Source organism: Zychaea mexicana (genome assembly GCF_025766255.1).
Source record: "Zychaea mexicana strain RSA 1403 chromosome Unknown BDB00scaffold_2, whole genome shotgun sequence".
NCBI lineage: Eukaryota > Fungi > Mucoromycota > Mucoromycetes > Mucorales > Lichtheimiaceae > Zychaea > Zychaea mexicana.
In genome coordinates this window covers 492,345-518,958 of record NW_026516665.1, presented here as the reverse complement: position 1 = coordinate 518,958, position 26,614 = coordinate 492,345, and the positions used below count along the sequence as shown (strand labels likewise).

The window sequence follows — 26,614 nt, the reverse complement described above, 5'->3', positions numbered from 1 at the left end:
AATTGAAGCTGTCACAATGCTACCAAAGTGGATCAAAGAAAGGGCAAGAGAGAGAGAGAGAGAGAGCGGACAGTTAATTTGTGATGATCGAATCCTTTCTTCATTAGGGAGCACGACGGGGTCCAGTAGAAAAGAAAGATTTCGAAATATAAAGTACAAACCACCCTTTCCATTTTTCTCGTCGTCCTGTCCTGTGTGTGTGTGAGTGAGCAATTGTGCCAATCTGAGTACACATTCGGCACTGTCTGTCTCTCGGTATTTAAAAAGGCCCCACTGTCCTTGCACCAAATCGAAATCAACTCTCTCCCTCTCTTTCTCTCTCTCTTCCCTTCCTTGTCGAGAATTCCGAAAATGATGTCCACCGCTTTCGCGACCCTTGTCACTCTTTTCCTTGCCATTGCTGGTGTCTTTGCCCAGGACGCCCCCTTCTACACCACCTACCCTGTCGAGGGCACTCAGCTCGAAGCTGGCCAAGAGTAAGTATCAATGACCTTTTTTTTTTTTTTTGCTGGTCGAAGCTCTTGACACACACCTGTGCTAACTCGCAATTCCTCCCTCGTCTACTTGAAAAAGCATCACCGTCAGTAAGTTTGATCCTTGAGCCGTTACTATCTCGATAATCACATGCAATTACATCACTTGCATGTACTTTATATCCCCCCCCAAGAGACCGTCTAATCATCATCATTCTTTAAACTTGTCTTTAGCCTGGCTCAACGGTCTTGATCAGGATGTCACCGTGAGATTGCTTGAAGGTACCAACACCAACAACTTGAGCCCCACCGGTGTTGAATTCACTGTCGACGGCAGCTCTGGATCGTACGACTGGACGGTAAATAGATGAGCCCTTTAGAAAGACGAGAAAAACACGCAAAAAGATGTCTCCAAAATAGACAAAAGGAACAATAGTGTGTAACCGTAAATTTGCATCCGTTAAACCCGCGTTCTATTAGGTCCCAGCCAGCGTTGATGCCAGCGGAACCTATGCTCTCCAGTACATTTACACCTCCGATGAAGGCTCGACGTAATGCTCCATCTTACTACTACTCTGAACTTAACACGCATACACAGACAAGAGGGCCTAATCCTAATTCATTTTGTTTGTGTTTTCTAGCGAGTACAACTACTCTGGTGGCTTTAGCATTGGTGGTGGTTCCGCTTCGTCTTCCCCCGCCTCTTCCCCAGCCGCCTCTTCTTCAGTCGCCGCTTCGTCATCTGCCGCTCCCTCGTCCGCCTCTGCCTCTGCCTCTGCCTCTGCTTCCGCTTCGCAGGAGTCCTCGAGCTCTGTCTCCCCCTCATCCTCTGCCGAAGAGACCCAGAACGCCACCGAGACTGCCGAGCCCGAAGAGGAGGACGCTGAAAATGCTGCTGTGATGGGTGCCAAGTGGACCGCTGTTGCCATGGTTGCACCAGCCCTTATTGCTGCCGTTTTGGTCGCTTAGATGGAAACCCACACACTACTTTTCAAATCTTCTTCTTCTTCTTTAACCTGCAACGAATAAGCATCCTACTTTTTTGTTCTAATCTATACTATATAATAAAACCTATATTACTACTATTACTATTACTACCACTATCTGCTATACAACACCCATCCGATTTACTGTTTACTTCAAGACCCACAGATTCGGAAGGAAACGGCTCTTCCTGCGCCATTGATAAGTAAGTACCATCGCCAACACGTTATTTTAGACTCGTAATGCGCGGTTGGCGTTACGTTGCACACACTAAATTTACAGTGTTACAACCTTTTTACAGGATTTTACCTTGCTGATTATACTTTTTTTTTAATTTGGCGCTGACTGGGCGTTAGAGGTAAAATATATCATCTTGGCGTCCAGTATAATGGTTGTCTACAAGACCACTTGTTGGTCGGTTATCTGGCAGACAACTAAGTTGTCAAAGTTAGACACTAGTGGAATGATGAATTCTACTTGATAACGAAACATTGGGTGTTCATTACATAGCGTCAAACACCCAAAGATTGATGCTTTTATCTTTAGAAGGCTTTCCAGAGCATCATGCGCAACCGGAAGCTGGTATACTAGTCAACGACCAAGGATATAGCAAGACGGCATGGTGCCAGCTGATTATCCGCTGGGTCTATTGAGTATATGTTACGATGGATCTGCCAACAGGTGCAAAAGGCATTGTGCAGTTGCGTCCTGCCAAAAGAAGTTGTTTCGCAAATAAACGCCTACACGCCTTTCACTGTCGATATTCGTATGGAGCAAGCTAGTGTTCGCCAACTCAAAAGCTATTTTAGCAAAGGATCAAACTTGTTGTGGTTGTTCGAGAGTAGGAGGCTCGCTCAAGGAGTTTATCTTGCGATCGACGTATCCTCTATCCCTTGGACAAAGGTATCCGAGATCGATCCACACAAACAATGCAATATGGGTGAGTCATTTACTTTTTCAAAAGGCCTTGACGACGATACTTGGCTATACACAGAGATCTTTTAAGCAAGTTACATCCATACTCAGACGGACCGTTGGAACACGCTCAAGGATATGCTTCGTCATTACGTCGCATATAACCAAACAGTTTAGCACACAAATGGCTGTCAGTTCTCGAGCACACCTACAATGACGCCAATCTCTGACGTTGAATCAGCAGGCGTTTTTGCCAAACGATTAAAGTCCATCCGTCTTGACAACACTCTAGTGATCAACGAAAAGCGACGGATTGACAAGCCAAGTATGCCAACAGGAAGCGATGGAAATTGGGAATATCAAGTGAACGATGACGTCTTGGTCAGAACGACTCCCTTGGGTGGCAGTACAGAGAAAAGGCAAGCGCTGTCCATCACATCAAAATGCCAAGAAGTGAAGCCTGTCATCAAGCTTCACAAGGATTAGGACAAGGCAAAAAGGCACCAGTCGCGGCGTCTTTCACTAGAACGGTCATCATCGAAGGTGGTCGCTCTGGAATTTCATTTAAATATGGCGCAAAGGCTAATATAATATGTGCTAATGATAGAAAAGTAGCCAAATAATATCATCTCGTAAATCGGTGCTCTCGTTATTCTGCGTAAATACTATCGGTGAACGCTTGAGCTCATCTGATGATGGAACGGCTGCTCTTCTATCAGACAAGGCATTCTAGGACAGTCAGTAGTGCTCTTGATGTATACAACGACTGCAGTTATTGGACCAGCTATCAAAAAGAGGTTCAATATCCAGAATACCCAAACCCTTCCAAACAAATACAGCCGTTCTTTATGGGAATTTGTGCAAAGTACTGCCTTTGGCGTAAACTTTTTTACTAAATCTTTTGAACCCATTACGGTCTCCTTTTGGAAACTCGAGAAATGCAAGCCCAGCTGCGAGCTATGCATTTGTATACTTCCCACGTGATGAATTTCCATTATCCAAATTTGGACAATATCAGAAACACACACACGCCTCCCCCCAAAATTCTTGTGGTCTCCATCAAAAGATTGTAAAGAATTTCTACTTGAAAAAAAGTAACGCAATTGCAATAAAAGGACCTGAGATATGCTCATACATGCTTATTCTTGATGTTTAAGTCGTACTTTGGCCAATTGAACTTTGTAAACTATGTTTATTTTTGCCTTTTCGTTTTTGTGTGCCAAGAGAAAAGTCTATCTGAGATTGCATCAAGCTATCGCACTATCAGAGGCTAGTACCACAAGAAAAACCAGCTTGATTGCTGCTTCGGGGCACTCCGAGATGAGCCGCGCCCAAGGACGTTGTAAGATAACAAAAAGCTTTATCAACGCTCATGTAGGGCCCCCAGCAAAAAAATTCAGACATTGTCTGGTCTCTGCCTTTTGGCGATATGGTATTGCAGTAAATTAAAAATAAGGAGAGGCGAGGAAAAGTCTACATTGTGCATTTGTGCGGTGACAGGCAAACAGTATGTATAAGCGAATTTGACTTTTACTACTGTATCTACATATAGAGAAAAAATGAGGCACGTCAAAAATGCTACTGCAGCTTGTTGTTGTCATGGTGAATGCAGAAATCGCAATCGATTTGATCATTAGGGGGTAATCTAAATTCCTGTCAGATTTTGCTATCAGGACTCCTTTGATGGGCTTTTCCACATGTGGCACACCTCCTGCATCTCCACTTTAGAGTCTGCCGTTCAGTTTATAGAGGTACTGTGTTAATAAACAAAACACCATCCAGAGTGCTATACTTTAAGGTCGGGCGTTATTTTTTGTTCTTTGTTGGTTTGTCGAAAGCCAGCGATGCTTCCATTTTACACTTGGCAGAGAGATCCTTTTTACAGTAGGCCCCTGTCAGCTGAGCAATAAAGAGACGAAGAAGATGCTTCTTTGGTACCTTAGATATATCTCCTTATTAGTATCACATTATCATACGATGTGTAGATTCACGCGATTTCAGTCGTTATGATATAACTCTAGACCTTATAGCTAGAGGAAGTTTGAGAATAATAACAGATGAATAGCGCTAGATTACGCGTTGTACTTCATTGTATACCCTGATAAACAAAAAATGCATACATTTTATTTGCTTTTAAGCTGTTGCAACGCCCCTTTTAACGCGAGGTTTGCTTTTAACAGCAGTTAATCAACGAATGTACATTGTTGTTTTACGAGCACAGTTACTCTATGATACTTCAGATCAACTTTTAGAGTAAGTGCCTAGTCAAAGAAATAGTAGCACTGAAAATATCGACTCTTTTAAAGCAAGAAAAGTGGTAGTACTATTATTCATATCTTGATGGTCTTCAACTCGTCTACTCTTTAAAAACTGCAGCATCAGGAGTTGAGCGTACCGCCGGTGTTCCAGCATCACGTAATCCCAGACGTGTTTCGGAAGTATACAATCTATCATATTAATATAGCTCCAAAAACTAGTAATTGCTATTGTACATATGATTATGATTTTTATTGCTAAATATGTGATTCTTTCATTATACTATATACGTTGCGTATAAACACAGAAAGAAAAGATGGGTAAAGAAGATATGCACATCGTCTGAGTAAGAGGTTTTATTCAATAGTGCTTAGCCGGAATGCCGTAGTATTCATATGTGCGTGCTATAATGTTAATCGAATATCGTATTGTTGATATCTTAAGCAGTGTGTTAATGTGGTTCACCACACATACAACACCTTCACAAAATGCCATGTATGTATTCGATACGAAGACGCTGTTAATATACGCTGATAGCATGTTGATACATTTGCTCTTTCGTCTTTCTTTGAATAATAATATGTCATCAAAGCATTAGAGCAATTCGAAATCAATGAGTTACTGTCTTCATTAAGGGACCTGCGAGGCGTTCGGTTTTGCTGGATCATTACAGAACTCCATCACATTGTCATTAGCTCTTCAGCAAAAATTGACATTGAACTCTTTACGTTGGCTGATATCAATGGCTTTTGATTAAACTAACCTACGATAGGTAATGACCACTCAAGACACTTAAAAGTCTATCAAAAATTAGGTATGTACCCATTTCAAGACCCATTACACAGTTGAAGATTAAGCTACACACGGATGACATGGTTGCTGAGCTTTGTGGTTTTAAAGAAAACATGGCAAAGCGAAGGGTGGGGTTTAACCATCGAAAAAAAGTGAACAAGGACGGCACATATATGATGTTTTTTTTTATTTGTTAATACTACAAGTACCGGTATAATAACTAGGCGACAAGCTGTCGAAAACTAGTCATGACTCTGCGCTTTTCCCTAGTAAGTACTGTAGCTATTTTTAAGTAGATATCATATGTATAGTGTTTACCAATCGAAATCCAACACTTATTCGTGCTTGTAACTTTCCTTCTTAGGTGCCATTTTTTAAGTGCCTGGTTGGGTACCTTTTTCAGTAAAGTTTTACACCTAGAGCATGCCTTTTTGTTTTACTCGCATACAGACACAGAGTATGCTCCAAACGTTAGTAGAAGACTAAATCAATTGACCCGTGCATTATGTCTCTACTGTCGTTTATTTCTGTACAATTGATATAATCAGTGCGAATGAGATCTGCCGTGGTGTTGAAATTTTAGGGATCTGGGTCAATGATATTAAAGAGTGCACAGATGGTGTACAGTAAGTATTTCAATGTTTTATTTAAAGACATATGTGCAATTGACCTACACTCTAGAGCTCTTATAATAAGAAGAGTGCAAGTAAGACGTGAAACTACAGTATTAGAACTGTTGATCGGGCTGGTTATGATGCTTAATGCTGAGATTGGGCAAATAAATATTATGCGGTTGGCAACAACCACCAGCGCTAGGCGGCTTTTACTATGGATGTACTACGACATAAGTCTTTTAAAACTGTGCCACGTTATCTACGGCCCTTTATTTTGAAGGGAAAGCAAGGGTTCTTGAGCTTTGAATAATGTATTTAAACATTTGGTATGCCTTATCTATACAACGAGCTCTTTAATTATATAACTAGTAAATGCTTAGAAAGTGGGCCAAATTCTTCCATGACACACAAAAAGTAAGTGCTTTGTTGCTGGACTTGCTCTGGAGAAAACACGTAGAAAGACGATTTACATTCTGCCATCTGCTATAATTGAAGCGAAAGTTAGTCAAACTAAAATATAGCATCACCTCTCCTACACTCACACTATTGGCTCCAAAATTGATCGTACGAGAAATAAATATGTGTTTGAGATGCAGCAATAGTGTGCCTGTGTCTTGCGAACCTATTAGACATCAGCATCTGGAAGATTCTCCTTTATCCAAAAGAAGAACGTCTGCATGAACTAAACATATCTAACAAACGACGGTAGGATCATTATTCCACCCTAAGCATACATTGTACAAAAATAGCCACTTGTTGTCACGCCTCGTAGCTTAAACATGCCTACACAGCCTCCTAACTTACTCCAATTTTTTATTTTGTTAGGTGTGTCGACTGTAGGAATTCCGAGTTCTCAATTTTCTGGCTATTCGGCAGAACATAGTGTTGTATGGTGATTGGACAAGCTCCCACGGTTACAAAACTTCTATATTTCCCAACCTTATTATACTGCACTTTTTCGTTTGTTCTATGTGCGCAGCTTAGGCCATACCATCTTCTCACTTTTGACATCTGTGATTTTTCAAAGTATCGAAACATGTTACTTGATATTTTGTTTGAGTTTTGCACCCAGATGCTAAGTAGTGGAATATGGAATAGTAAAATGCATATATGCACAGTACAGCAGTCAGCGATCTCTGCTGTATACCTTAAGCGACTTGTGCGAGCGGCAAATTACTTCTTTTAGCTTGGTGTTTTTGTTTGATGTTGGACGAATCTTACCCCACATGCACTACACAAACACAGCACTGTCTAACCACCAAAAGAAAAGGTGGGAGGTTAGCTGTCGTGATAGGCTGAGTATATGCCATGCTTGAGATGTTAATTTTTAAATCAGCCGAAAGTGTTGCGTAGCGTGGCTGTATGATAGTTTAGGAGTTGAAATGGTAAGCTTGCACTTGCGATATTACAGTATCTTGAAGGCTTTATCGTGAAGAGGAGAGTAAAACCCCACAAATTAGACTGGTATATTGTGCTCCGCTTTGCACCCGCTCGTGTACCCGTCTATTTACGGATGAACGTTAACACAGCTTCCGCGATGACGCTATAGCAAAGCTAGTCGACACAGCCAGGGGGGATTGACAAAATACATTGTTCTGTAGCAGCACGAGCAATGGGGAAAGATTAGTGCAAATAACGTTGCTAAAAGCCTTCTTTCCTGCGCATTTAGCTTACATTTGCATGATCTAAAACAAGCTTTACACTGTTTATTAGGACCGGGGGTAGTGATGCATCAATGTTGACAAGCGATTGCATAATTTCAAGATATAGCGACATATGCGTTGCTAGACAGTTTAATAATTTTGCTTGCGTCGTGGGAAATATAACTCCTATAGCAACCAAAAACCCATGCGAACTGTCATCATCCCGGTGCGTTTGCTATGTATTTCAAGACACTGGCCAGCCGCAAAGGTATTTTTTTTCTCAAAGATCCTCTGTTTGTGCCAAAAGCATGCGTCAGTATGGATTGTGGGGAAATGGCGAGAAGGGGCAGTGTGCTACTGATGATGACAAAGGAAAGAGTGAATTTCCACGAAATACTGGATCACGCCACGCAATGGTTGACCTCTCAGAAGCGCTGATGCAATTATAGCTATATTTCTGCTAGCGTTGAGCCAATGAGCGTGCGAGTATACCTACCCGTGTAAAAGGTCCGATGTGCGATGCTGTGATCGCGAGAAAAATACCCATTCAGTTGCCTAACTGGGGGTTGCACAAACTCCGTCCTAAGGTATAATGTTTGCTTTTTCCAAACACTATAAAAGCGCTCCGCTTTATCTCCTTTTCACTTTTTTCCTCACCTCTTCTTATCCGCAAGAAACATCTCAACCAACTTATCAACAATGTCGAACGATTCCAACGTCTACTTGAAGACCGCCCGCTACGGCAAGGACTTGGTCCGTCTTATGCGCGTTTACAAGGAAGGAAATGTCCAGCGCTGCACTGAATTGACTGTACGTTGCATAAACAAAGGCAGAAGGGTAGAAAAGCTCAGGGGCAGAAGGAAGGCAAGGTCACTGACAATGACATTTGTAAACAGGTTCGACTCTTGTTGGAAGGTGACATTGAGACTTCATACACCAAGGCTGACAACTCGGTTGTTGTTACTACCGGTAATTAAAAGATGTGGATGTGATGGGATCGAAGGTTTATGAGGTCACAGTCAAGGGAAGAAACCACCGGCAATGAAGGGGTCACTTATGCAGATATAATTTGTTGGATAAATGATCTTAGACACTTGCAAGAACACCTGCAACATCATTGCCAAGCGCAGCGCCAACGTGGATAACATTGAAGTGTACGCCCAGGAGATCACCCGCCACGTCCTCAACCAGTACAAGCATATCTCCAGCGCTCACGTCAAGATCATCAAGCACAAGTGGACTCGCTTGCTTGTTGATGGCAAGCCCCACCCCCACTCGTTCGTCCGTGACGGCGAGGATATCTCGACCACCGAAGTCGATCACTACCGTGCCGGTGACAAGATCTCCATCAAGTCTGGTCTTGACAAGCTCTTGGTTTTGAAGACGACTGGCTCGGCCTTCCACGGATTCTACAAGGATGAGTACACCGTCTTGCCCGAGGTCTGGGACCGTATCTTCTCCACTGCCGTCAACTGCACCTGGACCTTCGGTCCTACCTCGGCTGCCGCCTTGGCCAAGGTTGACTTCCCCGCCGTCCACGCCGGTGTTCGCAAGATCACCACCGATACCTTTGCCACCGACGACTCCGCTTCCGTCCAGGCCACTCTCTACTTGATGCAAAAGCACATCTTGGCTCAGTTCCCTGCCGTTGCCGAGGTCTACTATGCTCTCCCCAACAAGCACTACGTTGGTGTTGACATGAGCAAGTTCAACATTGACAACGCTGGCAAGAACATGGAAGTCTACCACCCCCAGGCCGATCCCTCCGGTAAGTTTTTTGTTCTTTGGATTGAGGAAATGGACGAGTGTAGATCAAAAGGAAATAAGTGGTCCGTGAAGATATCAGGGTTGCTAAAGAAGAGAATTGTCTATGATATGTGTAGGTTTGATCACTGCCACTCTCGCTCGCAAGCAACAGGCCAAGTTGTAAAGAAGCAGGTCCTTCCGCCATCTCGACTGTGCTTCCGTGTGTGAGCCTATACTGTCTCTTCCTCCCCTACGTTTCTTATTCTATTCGAGCACTGTATAGTAGCTAGTTACCCAAAACACACACGTCTGTATATAACGACACTGAATACGAATAGTCTTTTTTTCTAAAAACTATCCAACTGACAGCAATTTTGGGACTGTGTTTCTGAGAATGGGGTTCGCATTATCATCAGCCTGATGTATTATCGATTTGTGTGACACATTATACTTTATCAGTGAGCAAAAGGAGCTGATTACGCTAGAAAATATTTATCTTATCTGAGGACAACCCCTAATGCTGGCTTTAGACCTCCTTATGGTATATTTGCATTTACTTGATAAATTTAGATCCTTACAACTTAATCCATCTCTTGTAAAGTTCGATTTATGATTAACCAGCATTCCTCGGTCTGGTAGCGTGTAAATAGCATTGCAGTTTGTCAATTTAAATTGATAATATGATGTGCACCATTGCTATGTGAGAAGAGGACATAGTTAGTTACTAGCTTATCATAAGGTTGTTGCTCAGTCGATGGAATTCATATTTTGGATGAAGCGTTCAAACTTTTTCATTTTCATGAGCAAAAACTATATGTTCTCATTGAGTTATTGCTTGTGTAAACTAAAAAAAGAGTAATGATACATCCATACATACATGTGCTTTATTTAAACTATCATAATATCACTGATTATTTATAATGGTGCCATGATAGGTAGACTTTTCGCTCTTGTGTATACAGACTTAAGTTTACAATTTAGCGGCGGTAATATCCTTTTTGTTCTTCAAAGCATTTTCTCGCATGGGCTTGATGCACGTTTCATAAGCGTCGACAACGATGGTTTGGTTCAATGGCTCTTGCTCTGCCATCTTTGTGAGTGCTGGATACACGTTGCCGTCATATCGACCCAATGCGGAATGAAGCATGTAATCGGGGAGTGCAAAAGCATCGACAAGTGCCACAGCATCGGGGCGAACCACCTTTAGCAAACTTTGCACCTGTTGCTTGATCATGTCCATCTGCTCGGGCGAGAAGTAGCTCGACATGACAAAGTCGGAGAGGTCCTTTTCCATCGTATGGAGTGCAAACAAATAGGCGAGTGACTGCAACACTTTACGCTCAGCCATGCTGATGTTTTGCTGGTTGTTGCCCTCGTTGGCACGCTGCAGGGTGATGAAGAAGTTGCGCACAATGTTGTATTGACAATGAGCGCGGGAAATACGATGGAGATCGACGAGGGCATCGTTCCACGACCGTCCTTGATGGTCAATTTGTTCAGCAACCTTGGCGATACCATAGGCGGCACGGAAGCCAAAGGCAGTAAGGATTACTTCAGGGTTCAGAAAGTCGTTGGCGGAATTGGCTGGGCACTTGGCCTTGGGGTTTTGCAAGTATTGCGACAAATAAATAAACGTGAGATTATGCTCCGATGGCTTGGCAGTTCCAGCAATCACGTTACGGTAGGTCTTTAGCAGGTAGCGGGAAGTTTGCTGGTAAATCATATTGTTGTCTCCTTCGACCTAGCATCACGATTATCGTAGAACTCTGTCAGTAAAAACGGGATATGCTTTTCCAAACGAGCCCTGATTTAAATAGGGCAAGAAAAAACCTTACTGTCATGTTTGGCAAATAATCTTGATAAAAGTGACCCAAGCCAGAAAACATGCTATAACCATGGCCGCCACACGAGCGACGACATTCCTCAATACCATCCACGGCCATAAACGAAGTCAGACTGGATAACATAGAAGGAGTTGTAAGTATCAAACAATATATGGAAATGCTCATAGGGAAGTGTCTATTAGGGAGGAGAGCCAAACCTAAAGTGTTACCTCTTGAGACCGGACGAACTGGCATGAAGATCGGCCAAAATATCAAAGTTGCCTTGCTTCATAGCCTCCATATTTAAGTGGTAGAGTCTCATCATTTCTTGTCCGGTGAAGAGCAGAGCGTATGCTTGTGCAATGATTGGCAATAAACGATACTGCACCATGGTGTAGTCTATGACAGATGTCTCGATCGTTTCATTACCCCACTTGCGGGGGCTTGCAGCATCAACGAACTGACGGCGTACGGCTGCATATCGAACTGCGACTGTGGAAGCACGCGCCAATGCCCGGCCAGTTTCTATTTATTATTGACAACGTCCAGTACCGAGTTAGAAAATATCGCTCTCATGTGCTGCAAAAGAAAGAGCGATATCTTACCATTGACAATGTTTGCGCGGACATGGACCATACCACCGTAGCTCAACTTGCTGTTTATTGGCTTTACATATTCTCCAGACCCGGGCTTCACTTGAGCATACTTTGCCAGCATGGAAATATGAGGTATGCGGAAGTGGTCAAACATCATAAATCCATTGTCTATTTCATTGACCAGTATGGGAAAAAATTGTATAACATATAAGCGTATTTTTTCTCAAGCAGTACGAGAATACCTTTTTTTTAGCCACAACACTTGCCTACTCCGTTATAACCAAATTTGGGTCCAATGTCACCGATCGTCAACCCTGGCAATGGTCGATGGTCTTCAAGGCTACGGATTTGAGCACAGAATGTATGTGAGCCATAATCCTTGCCATGGATAATTAGACGGGCCATGATAACTGCATAGTTGGCAGTTTTTCCAAGCGCACCGATCCACCACTTTGCCGAACTAAGGTGCGGCGAATGAAGCTCAAATTCGTTTGTTTCGGGAATGTAGGTTGCCGTAGTCTCGAGGCCCTGCACGTTAGATCCATGTCCCAGCTATATGAAAGAGAATAGGTATAAATCAACCACTCTCAATGACATATGAGAAGCAGGGTAGTAGTGAAGGTACAGATATCACGCTCTTTACCTCTGTTTGAGCATAGCAACCGATGATTTCGTCTCTCTTGGAAGGTTCCAAGAACAGCTTGCGTTGCTCTTCGTTGCACTGTCCCTCCAGAGTGGGGATAAACATGATGTAATGGAGACGGTACTGAAAAAGTTAAAAAAAAGGCGATAGTCGCGTTAAAAATTTCAGTCCCACCGGGCAACAAAACGAGACCATTGCTAGACCATAATCAAAGAAGAACCTTACCGGAGACGGCTGATCATACAGCATGTGAGCAATGCTCTCATCGGTTTTATCCCAATTGTGCTCTCTAAATGCATTTGTGTCAGTATACATGTATGAGGCTGTTAATAACTCAGGGGATTTATGTATATCTATACCTTGCAAGTTCCAGATGCCGCTTGTCTTTTTCCCAAGCATTTCTGATCTTCGCGTCTCTGCCTTGGAAATATCGTTGTGTCTTGTCAAAAACAGGTTCGGATTCGAGTATTGGAACGATTTTCTCGAGCTTTGAAAGCCACTCCTCGCCATTGAGAAATTTCGACAAGGCCTTTACATCAAACGTGGCCTTAGCGCGTTCTACTTGGATAAGATCAGCGCCCGATGGTGATTTTGGAGGGAGGTCCGGGAATCGAACAGGAACGTTATTTTTAAATCCAGCCATTCAGAACAGAGATATGCGTAATTGAAAGAAGACCCCGTCGTCAATAAATTATGCTAAAAAAAAGTAATTGAATGAAGAAAAAAGAAGAAGCTGGACTCAAGAACAGGAAATAAAAGATGAAAGAAAAGTATCGGTTTCCAGAGTAGCTGCATAGGCGTACATATGCTGATGTAACGTGGAAATTCTGTTGAGTATGGGGAAATAAGGTTATACATGCGGATGGTTGCTCTTTTACCCACCCTACCACTGAAGTTCGTAATTACGTGAATTTGACAAAGCACTTGCCCACGGTGCATCCATATTACGCTATTTCTGATATGAGCTCGAAAGCTTTACTTGTACTCTTTTCCCCTCTTTCTCTAGCGCTAAAGAAAATATGAGCTGATCTTCTTGTCATGATTCCATCTGCGACCAAGAAGAGTGCGGTTCACTGGTGATAATATAAGTCTAGTATGAAAAAGAAGCGCCTTTCTATGTGCAACAGAAGCTCAGTCAATACGGTGGTGGAGTGAGAATCGGCTGTTATAACAACCGTTACCATAGGCAACAGCTATAGTAGTGATTTTGCGCTTTATGTTACCGGGGAATGATTTACTTGATTTGGTTATGCAGCTTTTAGAGCACGTCGTCACGATGGCTTATTATTGTCACCCCGAGAGCTGGGATAGATCGGCATTCAGTAAAAAAAAGTTGCTTTATTCACATAATTTTTTTCTCGGAATCGTGTATATATTATACCAAACAACGACCATAGACGACACAAACAAACAATCATGGCATCATCGAATTATACTGTATCTGATCTGATACCCCGGATTCAACAAAACATTGATTCCATGGAATATCCCATGGCGTATGCTTTTTGTAAAAAAGCATTAGAGCTCGAACCACAAAACCCGGATATTCTCGAAGTGACAGGCCAAGTTGAAATGGAATTAGAATTGTTTGCTGAAGCAAGACAGGTATAGAAAATGAAGACTGTTTCTCACTATGTTTTCGCTACTGGCGTTAAAGAGAGAGAGCGAGAGACTGAGAAAGTATATAAGGAAAAGGAAGAGTGGATAAGGAGTGAATAGGGGAGTTATAAGAGAGAGATCAAGAAAGTATTCTTGGCTATTGTGGCGACTATATATTAAAAACAAAGAGTCATTCTTTTGTCATAGCATATCTTAAACGCCATTCAGCAAAATCCAGAAGCAGGATATAGCAAATACATGTACCTGGGTCAACTTTCTGTGGAGAAGGAGGCTATACAAGCATTCGAGAAGGGCGTGAGCATCATGGTAAACGAACGCAGCCAGCAGCCAGATGGCTCGGACGAAGCACGAGATCTCTCCAGCAAAATAGCAAGCGCGTTATGTTCCATGACAGAAATTTACTTAACGGACTGCTGGTAAAAAAGGCAAAAATTCTTGATTTTTTGGCGTGTGCGTGTGCGTGTGCGTGTGCGTGTGCGTGTGTGTGCGTGTGTGTGTGTGTGTAATCTGCATGAATGCAATGTGTGTGGGGATGGTATAAGCATCATTATGCACGAGGTTCTTTAGATATAAGATTATGAAATGGGGAAAGTAGTTTGATAATGATTCTGATTTGATTAAAACCGGATTTTTTTTTCATCTTGAAAGTTTTGAAATAGAAGCAGAACAGAAATGCGAAGAGTATCTTTCACAAGCACAGCAGGCTGACCCTGAAAACTGTGAAGTTTACCAACTGTTGGCGTCCGTGCGGCTAAGCCAAACTAGAAATGAAGATGCGCGGGCAGCGTTACAGAAGAGCATGGAGTTGTGGATTAACAAGGAGCTTGGTGATCCAGCAATACCCATCTATGACTCGCGGCTCGCTTTGATCAGGCTGCTCCTGGAGCTTAGCATGTTTGAATATGCATTCACTGTATTGGAAGGCTTGCAAAAGGAGAACGATCAGGTTGTCGATCTATGGTATCTGTACGGTTGGGCGTATTACTGTCTGGGAGAGGATGAGAACCAGCCAGCTGATGAACGCCAGGGTCATTGGGAAGATGCACGCGATTGTCTGGAGACTGCAGTCAAGGTACGAAAGAAAGGAAGGAAGACACTAGGAGCTCCTATTATCTATTACTATCATTCTTATCCTATGTGGATATAGCTGGGGAAGGTGTGAGTCTCTGTGTGGGTGTGGGTGGTAAGATGAATGGGAGGGGAAAAGAGTGGGAAAAGGAGGGGAGACAGAGAAATGGAGAGTTAGAGAGTGTACTAGTGCTATGATGAAGAGGAGGGGGTTGGATGAGAAGTAGCGTGTTTGTGTGTCGAAGGAGAGTCAATGTCTGTGGTGCTTCGTCCATATGTCTGAGCGCTCAGGATATAGTCCCCATAATCGGCCAAAGATTCTAAAAAGGATAATGGAGTTCTGATTCAGGGTGTAGGGTAAAGAGTGGTGGAAAGAGGCGTGTGGCTAGTATTTCTTTCGAGATACGGAAAGAAGCAAACAGATCAAGCTTCAAGATTGATACTGATTATCTCTTTCTACCTTTAAATAGCTGTATCAAATTGTTGGATCGGACGATGAAGCTATGCTTGAACACGCCCATGAATTGATTGCAACGATCAACACAGTTGTACCACCATCAGCACCCGAAGATGAGGGAGATGTTGGAGGTGATGTTGAGCTCGATTTTGACGATGACGATAAGGATGATGCCATGGAAATGTAATATTACTTTAGGAGAGTTTTTTTTCTACACACGCCATTCTATATAATTTGTACTACCATTTCCCCATATATTAACGATTGCATGCATTACATACTACACACACACACACACACTCTCTCTCTCTCTCTCTCTCTCTTTATACACACTGTAACTTTTTTTTTCCGCCAACACGCGTTTGAATATGCGGTGTAATATGGTTTGAACCTAACAGGGTCAGAAAAAGGGTCTTGGATATATGTTTTGTGAGTGTAAGTCTAGTTAGTGAGAAGATGGATGTACATGAAAGGAAAGAGAGACAAGAAAGAGAGCACGGGCTAGTGTGCAAGAAACCAAGGGAGGGAGGATCGTCCGTTTGTGTGCACTGCCCTAGGATAACTTTAGGAGAAGCCCTAGACGTTTTACTCGAGCCCTTTTATTCCTAGCAAACCTTGAGTGGGTTAGCTACTAGCTAGTCCTTTTCCCTTCCATATTCGATCGATCCTTGACCCTTCTGCAGGGGCGAAAGAGGGAAAAAAGCGAGAAAAAAAACCAAAAAGAATCGTCACTGTTGGAGTTATCATGAACTTTAAAAGAATGACATCCTTGATCTGTAACAGTGACAAGTGAGAAAACGATCCCTATTGTTGTTGAGGTCAGTGATAACTGTTTTATGCCCTTAAAGGGTGCACACAATGGAGCAATGGTCAAGTGCTTATAGTAGTAAGGAAAGACATGCCTTTTTTTAATTTTACTTGTTCCGTTTTGCTGAAAGAAAAGAAGTGTGTGTGTCATGGGGAAGATAGTTAAAAAAGTATATGGGACCATGAGCATGACGAAAATGAGATGGTAGCTGCAGGTATAATAATGTGGGAAAAAAAACCGGTTTTTTCATGTATCGAGCTAAAGGATAATGAGGACCTGCAGTAGTGTAGCGGCAAGAATGAAGTTGGAGTACGTATTGCTACGCGCAAGCACGCTTAGTAATATAAATTTCAGCCATGTTTCTTTCATATATCAGAAGTGTGTACCACTTGGAAATATATTGAGTGTATGGCGGGTCAAAGCCATCTATTGCGAGAAAGGGAAAAAGAAAGGGAACGTTACGGTCTATTACTAAAGCGTGGTCATCGCAGAACCACGAGTCCAGGATCTATAGACCAAAGGATGATTACATTCGCATGCGATGCTTTTAGGCCAAGATATTAGAGACAGGGCAAAATACATCAGCACTTGATGTCGATACTAAGTCGGTTTAGCTAGGTGCTAATACAAATGCACACTCAACAAAGCATTGTCGTAATATTATGAGGCATCTATAGGAGAAAAATGTAAGGATGTATGATTGTGTCCTATAGTTACATATAGGATAAAGGGGACGGGGTACGAACAAAGGTACTACGCCTATTGCGTATGTGCGCGCGATAAGTCGCGAAAAGGAAAGCTCTTGTTGGAGTAAATGTGTGTGTTGGAAGAGCAGCCATCATGATGATGGTTGTGTGACGATACACACAGCACGAAGCGACGTGGTAAAGTATGCTCCTTTTTTTCGTAAGAATAACTCGTAATATAATGCACGCGAGACAATTATATTTTTTGCGCGCGCGCGCACAGTCTTTTCCCATCTTTCCTCTTTCCCGATCATATACAAAGAGGAAATATACTCCTCAAAGGCCTGTAAATGTGAAATCGGTTACTCCTAACGGAGAGAACGACCGTATATACTCTTAAATGAGCCGATGGGGAAATTCATATTATTTCCTCGCTTTCTCGGACCCCTGTCGCCTGATGTGGGTGCGTTTTGTCTTTGGGTGGTGCGGAAGGGTTACAAAACATATTCTCTCTCTCACATGTAGAGCAAAGTTTTTGAGCACATACGTTCTTGGGGTCAATCCTTCCAGAATAGGAGCAAGGAGAATCAAAGAAAAAAGGATTTGGGGAGACAAGGGAAAGTTCACTTGTTTTCTTTCAGAGCGAGAGAGAGAGAGAGGGAAGACAGAGCGCTATGTGTGAAAGCACTTGAACGGTCTTTTTTAGAAAAGTGTGCTATATAGCGGGAAGCACACAATACAGGGTCAATGTCCCGTTGACATATTTACGACAGTGTGTAAAAACACAGATGTCCACCGAAAAGGACGGAACCCCAGAGAAACAGATAGCCCTGACCCTTTTCTAGCTTTCCGTGGGTATACGCAGTATAGTAGTGTTAATTGCATGATTGGCAGTAGTACCATGAATTGTTGCTATTGCACATACCGGTTGAGTATGGTCTCAAGTACTACCTAGATCGGGGCTTATTGCGAAGCAGTAAGAAACGCGTCAATTTTTAGATATGTGGGCACGTTTGAACTTTTTCTTAAGATCACGTTCTACTTGCAGATGATCACGCTAATCGTATACCAGCCATAACGCGCATGAAAAAAAGCTAGAGAAAGTCACTATGTATATCGCACATAGTCACGCTCTTTGCATAATATTACTGAAATTGATAGATAGCGTATCATAGAAACTTTGCAGAGTATGAGACGGCAAAACAGACAAGACGCTGGTGCTTAATAATGCCAATCTCGGCGCGTTAGATTAAATCAAGATCACTTGTAGGATCTCCCTAAATTTATGGTATCATTCTTCCGGACACACACATCCACATAATTCTTGAGAAGAATCCCTTCTCCATGTGGTATTAAGTAATTACTATTGCTGAACCTCAATTCCTCCTTCCATATTTCCTATCATACGCTCTTATCCTCCTTTTATGCTTCCTTTTCTCCAATACACTTCCACACACACACCACACACACATACATACTTTGGCGCATACAGGGAAAGAGGCTGTCAGCAGATCAGACCCCATCTAACCACAGGACTCATTCCTCGTTCGGCTTGCCTCTGTCTGTGTATCATGTATGTGGCAGGCTCGCAGGAGCGTTACCATGCCATCATGCCCTGACAGGTTGTCACGGCAACAAACAGAAAGACAAAGAAAACAAAACAATAACATTGGTGAAGCTAAAAATAAACGCATGCTGCCGGATATGTAGTTCCAAAGTAGTAGTAGTAGTAGCAGCAGCAGCAGCCATCATGGAAGAAAAACAAATAACATTTCTTAAATAAAGGTTGTTGTTTGTTTTTGTTGTTATTGTTGTTGTTTTTGTTGTCGGTTGTCTGTAGCCAATTTGCACAAAAATAGAGGCCCAAATTTGGGTTGAGCTTGCCATCGGACACTGTAAAAATTGATCCATTCTTTGATCCCTATTCTCGCTAATTCCCCCTCTCTATTTTCTTTTTCCCTTTTATGATTGCGATGTTTTGATGAAATAAAAGGTTTTCCTTCTTCGCTTCATCCTCCCCACCCCCCATAAAATAGTATGAAGAGGTTGCTGGACTCCCCCCAAAAAAGTGCACCCTCTCTCTTTTTAATGCGAATGCCTCATGTTGCTCTCTTTGGGGTCATCATCAAATACACACGTACACTTTGGTGCCTCCCCCAACCACACTTACCTCCCCCCCCCTTTCCAGCCGCATAAGAATCTATGAGCGGGTACGCATATTAACAGTGTGTACTAGGTCGTGAGTGAGTTAGAGAGCGAATGTATGTGAGCCCACACACACGCTTACACACACACGCACACACACCCGTAGGGGTAATGGTAGATCATTGCAGCAGGGTTTTTGATGTCTTTTTTTTTTCTATGTACAAATTTGTAGTGATCCGATGTCAGCATTATCTTCATCCCCGGGTTTCCGTAGCACATTTGTGCCTATAGAAAGGGCCGCACAATGCATATTTATACTTTTGTGCCTTGTCCATGTATGTAAATAGATTTTATTATGATGCTACCCATATGAGGCACACCCACCAGCAGTCCCTTGAAGCCATCCAACAACACAGAAAGAGAAAGGAAAAGTATATAAAAGAACCCTGTGAAATGTCAACGATGCTAAAAAACATCACATCTTTTCTCTCTTAATCTACTACTACTACTACTTCTTCTTCTTCTATACAGACAACAAGACCACCACCTTCTTCTCTTTACTACATACTTCTTTGACACCTATCCATAACCATGAACAGTACGTGTTAATGAGCTAGCAGCAATGTCGCTTGGATTGTTGCTATTGTATGACGCTGACTAAATGTTATCTCCACTTTATAGTTTCTGACATCTTGAACCACCCGCAAACCATCAGCCGTCCCACGTCTTGCTTCGATGCAGCAGAAACCCGACTCACTTCGCCACCACTCTCTCCCAAATCAACCATCACTACAACATCATCGACCACAAACGAGTTCAGCTACGATCCACAACTCTTGCAAGTACACGGCAAACCACGCAGTCGCTTCTCCGATATTGAAGATGCGATCATCTGCGACGGTGTCGCCAAAGGCTTGACATGGGGCCAGATCTCCCGCCAGCTCCCGCACCGCAAACGCGCTACGTGTTTCAACCGCTACAGAACGTTGCAGGGAATTCGCAAGTCCCGCAAGCGAGGACCTACCACCGCTGCTGCTGCTGCTGCTACAGAAAGCTGCATCAACAACAGCAACAAGCAGACAATGGCACCACCATCGCCGGCAACAACATCATCCGTTTCCTCAGCTTCTGCCTCACCACCATGGTTCCCATCAACCCCGCCCGGCTCCTCCTCGTCTTCCCCCGTGACAACCTGCTCCTCTTCCGTTGCAGATCCAACTGGTTTCCATCTTCCATCGCCACGTCAAATCTTGCTCAACACCGAGGATCATGCAATCGCACAGTCTTCGTCCGATCAGTGCCAACCCTCGCTTCGCTTACCTCCGCTCATTGTACCTACCGCTCGCTATCCCTCTCAAGCTCCCTAATCCTCCATATCTCATTCTTTCTTCAGCTACAAATTATTACTACAGCAAACATCTACTACGACTATTACAGCAAACATCTATTACGACTATTACAGCAAACTTTATACCGACGATGCTCGTAACATCTAACATGCACTACAACTTTCAAAAGCCACAAGATATTACTTTCTCTACTCTTTCTACACAAATCCTCTACATAGCACATTTACATATAATCGCACTTCTTCTTCCCCATCATTGCATTCAGCTTCTTTTTCTGCATTACAACATTTCTTTTGCTAATATCCCAGCACCGCACTAGTTCTTTCTTCCCACACACTCTCTTGTCATCATTTCATATCCGAGCTTGTAGATAATTCATAACTTCTCTCGCACACTCCTGTGCATTCTTCACCACTTTTCTGGGGCACTTACGGTTTTTTTCTCTTTCCTTCTCTTTTCTTTCCATGCACCTAATTCGTTTTTTCTTTCTTACTTACATCGTGTCATCATCATCATCAGCATCATACCCGCATCATTTTCATTCTCATCATAATTGGCTTTTTTTTACATATTATACATCCCTCCTTTTATCCTACACTTTGAGTGTGTCATTAAAAGGACAACACGTAATAGAAAAGCACCGCACACAATCTTCTATGCTCTTCTCCTCATTTCTTTTGCTTGATTTTACTATATACCCCCTTTTCTCCTAGTATTGAACCTTGGCATTCTTGATGTACTTGTTATAGTCATTTGAAATAATTATAATAACACCAATAGTAATGCAAAAACAGTTTTTACTAAGATTAATATCCTTACTTTTGTCTCATTGGGCTGTGATCGATTTTGGATCAAGTGATCCTATGATATTGTGATTGTTGTTGTTGTACCTTAAATGTAAATATTTCTAAAACGAGCTATAATTGTGTAATTTACTAAGCGTAGCTATACTAGAACAATGATGACACAAAGAGTACCTTTACTTTTAATGCTACTGTATACAGCTGCATACGCAGATATAATATTATTACTGTACCTCAAGTCACTCTACTGCTGCTGCTGCTGCTGCTGTTTAATACTTACATGAAAGGATATTATAGTCTACTCTACATATCACTATGACTGCATGCATGTAATCGCGCACGGACAGGTAAACATTTATGGTAAACGGATCAGCATTCGTTTCCCTATTGCCGATCTTTTATTTGGTACACACCTACACATCGATCATCATCGAACTTCTATGTTCAGAATACTTGCGATCCATATGAAAAAATGTGATGCTACGCTTCCACATAAAAAGTGATCTACATAGGGGGGGATGCTGGAATCATGCAGCATAACAGCATATGATAATTCTGAAGCTCATGGATGATGGCACTGACTTTTCTTTGGTTTGCTGCTGTGCTTCTCGTTCAAACCTAATCCCTGGGATCCTTCCTGCCTGACATCAAAGCCTTCCCCCATTACTGGTTCCATTACATCAACAACAGAACCTGCTGTTGTCTGACTTGTTTAAATCCACTTATGTTTCGTTTTGCAGGTGGGCTGATTCTTTGTAAAGCCATTCTTCCTTTGCATTGGCGACGCTACACAGCATTGTAAGCACACCGCACATCGTTCTAACATCCTAATATTCCCACATACTAATAACACACACGTACATACATAATGATTGATTATGCGGCCTTGAGAAGTTCAAAGTAGGCCCTCCTCTCCACACAACATACACAGCCTCCCCTCTCCCAAAAGGAATAGGAGTGCGGCTTGTCTTTGTGCTGTGCAGACCACCGTGCTTCTCAGTCACTTTTATCATGCACCAAAAGAAAATGAGAGAGAAAGAGAGAGAGAACGTACATACATCCACATTCTCTATAGACCAGGTTCTCCTAAAAATCAATTTCATGTTGCTGTGCATGATGTGAGTGTATGTGCGTCTTTGGGGCAATTAGAGGACAAACACATGATACCTCTGTGCTGCTGCTCATCATCGTTTTAATATCAGCATCAAGACACTCCATATGTTCTTTTTTTCATATGGCAAGAGCAGCATTCATCTCTAATTCACTTGATAATTTAATTTTGCTCCCAACACCATCTCCTCCCTTCCCCCATAAAAAAACCCATGGCACCCTCCAACACAAGCTCTCAGCTTCATCGCTCGATTTACTCGGAAAAGCTTTCCAAAATAGATATTGATCCAGTGTCTACTTTCCAGACTTAGCAATATATGCAAAAATTAGCTATGTTTATTTGAGAGTTCACTGTCATGGGACGCAATGTCAAACAAATACCTTTGTATGTGATCAACTAATTCAACAAAACGTAAAAAGTAACAACGGCTCCGAGGCAGCTGTCAAAATTGCAGCGGCGGCGGTACGAGAGAAAAGTCACATTTTTTGATAGTTGGCTGGGATACAAGAAAAAACACAGCAAGGCCAAAAAAAAGCACAACTTCAAACAATACACGAACGATACACCCAAATACGCAAAAAACATAATGTTCAGTCGAGCCAATCGTGTATGCGTACGTTCCTTTGCAACAGTAGCACCTGCACGAGCACCTCTTGTGATAAAGAACAACCGCATTTTGGCGTCCGTCATTTTGTCGCGCGCACCACAAATCACTCGCGATTCGACACCTTTTGAAAAGGCTTATTTTGACTATAAAGAAAAGCTCGAACGTCAGAATGCCACGACATTCCCCACCGAATTCTACTTTAAAAAAGGCTCTCTGGCCGAACGACGTTGGAAGGAGGAAGAAGAAGCTCGACGTGCAGCCATGGCCGACCCAGCCACGTCGCTGACGGACGCAACAGCACAGACACAGGCACACTTTGAACAGACCGATGCAGCTGCTGCACAAATGAACAAGGTCGAACTGACCAGCCGACTGACAGAGGCAGACGAAAAGAAAGTTGTCAAAAGTTTGGATCGCGCATTGCAGCGAACCTTGTATTTGGTCGTACACAAACCAGAGGATGCACAGCAACCATGGCAGTTTCCCCAGGGTCAAATTGACTCGAGCGAATATCTTCATGAGGTAACGACACCATCTAAAGCGGCACATAAATAACCCCAATCGTTTATTGTTGACTATGCAGGGTCTAACAGTGAAAAAAATGTATATCTCTGATAATAGGCTGCCGAACGTCAATTGGGAGAGGATTGTGGAAAGGATATCGATGTTTGGTTTGTTGGTCGACAGCCAATCAGTTATTATAAGCAAACTGCCGGCAAGAGCAGCGATGGATCAGGATCCAAGGTAAGAAAAATATCAAGTTCTGCAGAGAGATAGACAAAGTTTAATGCATGGCCAATGTTAATGTGGATTTTGACATTTCTTGCAACGATTTGCTAGACTTTCTTCATGAAGGCACGTGTGTACGCTGGCCAAGTCCAGCCAAGCAAACAGGTGTCCGATTTCGCATGGGTAACCAAGGACGAGCTGCCAAACTATTTATCTACTGAATACTACAACGCCATCAAGGATAGCTTAAGCGAGCTATAAGTAAGAGATTAGGTGGGAGATACACCTTGTACACACACAAAACACACGCACACTTACTAGCATACACACCATTTGAATATATGTCCAAAAAAAGTTTAACATTTCATCCAACGATCCAACATATATAACAACCTCTTGTTCCCTTTCCCACTCACTTACTCCCCGCCCAGCCGTTTTCTTATTCTTCCCTTTCTTGTATTAGATTTTGTAATAAAAAGTACTGTCAATTTGGTTTACTAGATGCACATACAACAAGACAACGAAAGGATTACAAAACCACTGTGTGTGTCTTTGGTTAAAAGGAAAAAAAGAAAATTAGTGTACAAGTGGGGAGTAAGGGCGTTTGGGCGAAGAACATCTCCCGAGTATACTCTTAAATATTCGTTTCACGATGGGGCGGCTCTGGCTTCGTATTGAAGAAGCCTGGTCAGATATGAGGGATTTCCTCTTTTTCTTCTGTGATGCAGCTGCTGAAGATAAGGTGGATAGCCTATCATTCCGCCTGTTTTCAATACTGTTGTTGTTGCTGCTGCCATGGGCGGCAGCCGCTGCAGCAGCAGATTCCAACTGCTGTTGTGCTTCGATAATTGACTGTTGACATGCGTGGCAAAGCAGGCCATGGATGTCAAGACAAGGCCACTCCCAGTACACATTGTTGCAAATAGCACAATCAAACTCGACCTGGATAGTAAACCACCGTTCTTCGCCGTGCTTGAGACACTCGTCATACTCAAAACATGCCATTTTAAACGTCTTGGTCCACTGATCAACCTGCTGAGGTGTTGACAGTGGTGAAGACCATCGTATCAAATATTCAGCAGACTCAATTACGATCCTGGCCTGGTATTTCTCAAAGTCGTACCAAAACCGACGCCCTTCGTCTAGCAACAAAAGCGTGTTGTCAAGGTGCTGCAGCTGCTTTTCAGTCCGATTACGATGGGAACACGTCTGCTCGCGCTGATCCCGCGTGTGACATAATGACTGTGCAATGCGGCGACATGTGCGATGACATGTCTCCATAGCCTGCCGAATCTGCGCAACTTGGTGCTCGGCTTTGGCAAACTTGTCTCTGGCACGCATGTATTTGAGCTTGTACCGACTCGCGACGAGTGGGATCCAATATAAGGTATTGTACTGGCGTTGCCGTTTGGATCGTTTTGTTTGCCGGTCAAGCGCATATTGTTGTATCAAGGGCAGATCATGCTCGTAACGGTCCATTTGCCGCTCGATAGTTTGCTTTTGCTGTTGTAGGTAGTTGACCTGTTGTTCGAGTTGTGCGATGGTGTTTTCGAACCTTTGTAGCAGCTGTTTTGCAGCATACATTCTGCGCCCATACTGCTCTTGCAGGGCATCTACGGTCCGACAGAACAATCGGTTTTGTCGGCATTGCTGTGCGACCTGGTCCTGGAGACTTCGTATCATGCTAACGCCGGTTTCAAATCGTTCTTCATCTTCCAAAACTCGTATAATTTTTTCCGCTGTGTCGCAGCTGATCGTTACTTGCATTTCTCTGCTTTGTAGAAAAAAAGGGGGTTCTGGTGGTATAAGAAGAATTTTTTTATTAATTGAAGAAACGGAAATATTTTGTTTTTCATCATTTATTATGTTTGTTGACGTTGCTGCTAATATACGATCGAAGAGAAAGAATAACCTGAGAAATGGATTGGAACAACTTGGTTGAAAAATGGTATGCTCACTTTTCGTCATACATCGTACTGCTCATCTCGTTTCCTTCTACGTGTACTGTACATCATTTGGAGGCTAAACAGAGGATATTTCCGACGGATCGACGGCAGTAAAGATGAGTGTGCCTTACAACGAAATGATTTGCTTCTCTTTCGCAGACTTGTGAGCAGTCGTACTTTAAAGACATTATAGCTACGTATACCTTGGTATTGCTGTAGGCGTCCCATTACCTGAGTAGACTTATTGAGCTGTTGCAAAAAACATAAGAGATTATGAGCAATGGTGTTATGCCATCATTTAATTATACAGGTACACTTCAAATTGGCGCTGAGTCTGCCGAGCAGGCGGTTTTCTAAGCTCTACATTTATAAGATTGCTACGCTGCTATGTCAAAGAAATAAAAAAAGGGTAGACGTTGTACACGTGTGTGAGTCTTTATGGGCAAGTGGAATGATGGGTAACGCAAAGGATGAAAAGCTGAAGAAATAGTGTATGTTGTCCATGTACGTGATAAGAAAAAGATTAGAAATCATAGTTCGTGTACAAACAAACAATGTCCAAAGGGGATTGCTGAATGAAGAATGGACTAGTACAGTACAAAAAGAAGATACGCGCACTACCTTATCTTCTATTATGAATATACGAAGTATTGATTGACGTTGCAGCATAAATAGTGATGTATACTGCCGTTTTATACGAAAGAATAGTCGAACTGAAATGCGAAGAATAAGACTTCTTCCATGCGCTGGTAAACGAACAATATCATAGAGCTAATCACTCCCACAAGTTTACGCTTCCT

General features: G+C 42.7%; 7 protein-coding genes across 7 annotated transcripts; 5 read left to right on the top strand and 2 right to left on the bottom strand.

Moving 5' to 3' along the window:
- Positions 1 to 42: 42 nt before the first annotated feature.
- Positions 43 to 1,550, top strand: BDB00DRAFT_935019 (uncharacterized protein). The gene is made up of 5 exons (XM_053129175.1): positions 43 to 476; positions 574 to 584; positions 708 to 832; positions 954 to 1,024; positions 1,115 to 1,550. The coding sequence occupies exons 1-5, from the start codon at positions 352 to 354 to the stop codon at positions 1,440 to 1,442; spliced, it is 660 nt and encodes a 219-aa protein (XP_052985536.1). The 5' UTR covers positions 43 to 351; the 3' UTR covers positions 1,443 to 1,550.
- Positions 1,551 to 8,376: 6,826 nt separating this feature from the next.
- On the top strand, positions 8,377 to 9,607 carry BDB00DRAFT_866753 (urate oxidase; the record flags this gene model as incomplete). The annotated part of the gene is made up of 4 exons (XM_053126258.1): positions 8,377 to 8,487; positions 8,574 to 8,646; positions 8,768 to 9,445; positions 9,561 to 9,607. The coding sequence occupies 4 exons, from the start codon at positions 8,377 to 8,379 to the stop codon at positions 9,605 to 9,607; spliced, it is 909 nt and encodes a 302-aa protein (XP_052985535.1).
- Positions 9,608 to 10,393: 786 nt separating this feature from the next.
- On the bottom strand, positions 10,394 to 13,128 carry BDB00DRAFT_880944 (acyl-CoA dehydrogenase/oxidase C-terminal; the record flags this gene model as incomplete). Its single annotated transcript, XM_053128045.1, has 8 exons — positions 10,394 to 11,164; positions 11,259 to 11,379; positions 11,477 to 11,771; positions 11,852 to 12,010; positions 12,109 to 12,394; positions 12,486 to 12,608; positions 12,711 to 12,774; positions 12,845 to 13,128. The coding sequence occupies 8 exons, from the start codon at positions 13,126 to 13,128 to the stop codon at positions 10,394 to 10,396; spliced, it is 2,103 nt and encodes a 700-aa protein (XP_052985534.1).
- Positions 13,129 to 13,787: 659 nt separating this feature from the next.
- Positions 13,788 to 16,026, top strand: BDB00DRAFT_796077 (uncharacterized protein). Its single transcript, XM_053121446.1, has 4 exons — positions 13,788 to 14,090; positions 14,292 to 14,521; positions 14,754 to 15,177; positions 15,644 to 16,026. The coding sequence occupies exons 1-4, from the start codon at positions 13,902 to 13,904 to the stop codon at positions 15,815 to 15,817; spliced, it is 1,017 nt and encodes a 338-aa protein (XP_052985533.1). The 5' UTR covers positions 13,788 to 13,901; the 3' UTR covers positions 15,818 to 16,026.
- A 3,834-nt stretch (positions 16,027 to 19,860) lies between these two features.
- Positions 19,861 to 20,636, top strand: BDB00DRAFT_783347 (uncharacterized protein; the record flags this gene model as incomplete). Its single annotated transcript, XM_053120371.1, has 2 exons — positions 19,861 to 19,867; positions 19,951 to 20,636. 2 exons carry the CDS (start codon positions 19,861 to 19,863, stop codon positions 20,634 to 20,636), a joined length of 693 nt encoding a protein of 230 aa, XP_052985532.1.
- A 2,430-nt stretch (positions 20,637 to 23,066) lies between these two features.
- On the top strand, positions 23,067 to 24,390 carry BDB00DRAFT_935014 (39S mitochondrial ribosomal protein L46-domain-containing protein). Its single transcript, XM_053129174.1, has 3 exons — positions 23,067 to 23,661; positions 23,761 to 23,883; positions 23,980 to 24,390. Exons 1-3 carry the CDS (start codon positions 23,119 to 23,121, stop codon positions 24,127 to 24,129), a joined length of 816 nt encoding a protein of 271 aa, XP_052985531.1. The 5' UTR covers positions 23,067 to 23,118; the 3' UTR covers positions 24,130 to 24,390.
- Positions 24,391 to 24,780: 390 nt separating this feature from the next.
- Positions 24,781 to 25,533, bottom strand: BDB00DRAFT_967610 (uncharacterized protein; the record flags this gene model as incomplete). Its single annotated transcript, XM_053129814.1, has 1 exon — positions 24,781 to 25,533. A coding segment is annotated over exon 1 (672 nt), but the record flags the coding sequence as incomplete, so codon positions are not given.
- Between the last annotated feature and the right edge of the window lie 1,081 nt (positions 25,534 to 26,614).

What these genes read in the sequence shown, in the direction of transcription:
- BDB00DRAFT_935014 (XM_053129174.1), top strand. Translation starts at nt 23,119, where the DNA reads ATGTTCAGTCGAGCCAATCGTGTATGCGTACGTTCCTTTGCAACAGTA. An exon ending in CGAGCGAATATCTTCATGAG is followed by an intron (nt 23,662 to 23,760) that starts GTAACGACACCA and finishes CTCTGATAATAG; the next exon opens with GCTGCCGAACGTCAATTGGG. An exon ending in GCGATGGATCAGGATCCAAG is followed by an intron (nt 23,884 to 23,979) that starts GTAAGAAAAATA and finishes ACGATTTGCTAG; the next exon opens with ACTTTCTTCATGAAGGCACG.
- BDB00DRAFT_796077 (XM_053121446.1), top strand. Translation starts at nt 13,902, where the DNA reads ATGGCATCATCGAATTATACTGTATCTGATCTGATACCCCGGATTCAA. An exon ending in ATTTACTTAACGGACTGCTG is followed by an intron (nt 14,522 to 14,753) that starts GTAAAAAAGGCA and finishes TCATCTTGAAAG; the next exon opens with TTTTGAAATAGAAGCAGAAC. An exon ending in GTCTGGAGACTGCAGTCAAG is followed by an intron (nt 15,178 to 15,643) that starts GTACGAAAGAAA and finishes ACCTTTAAATAG; the next exon opens with CTGTATCAAATTGTTGGATC.
- BDB00DRAFT_935019 (XM_053129175.1), top strand. Translation starts at nt 352, where the DNA reads ATGATGTCCACCGCTTTCGCGACCCTTGTCACTCTTTTCCTTGCCATT. An exon ending in CTGGATCGTACGACTGGACG is followed by an intron (nt 833 to 953) that starts GTAAATAGATGA and finishes GCGTTCTATTAG; the next exon opens with GTCCCAGCCAGCGTTGATGC. An exon ending in ACCTCCGATGAAGGCTCGAC is followed by an intron (nt 1,025 to 1,114) that starts GTAATGCTCCAT and finishes TGTGTTTTCTAG; the next exon opens with CGAGTACAACTACTCTGGTG.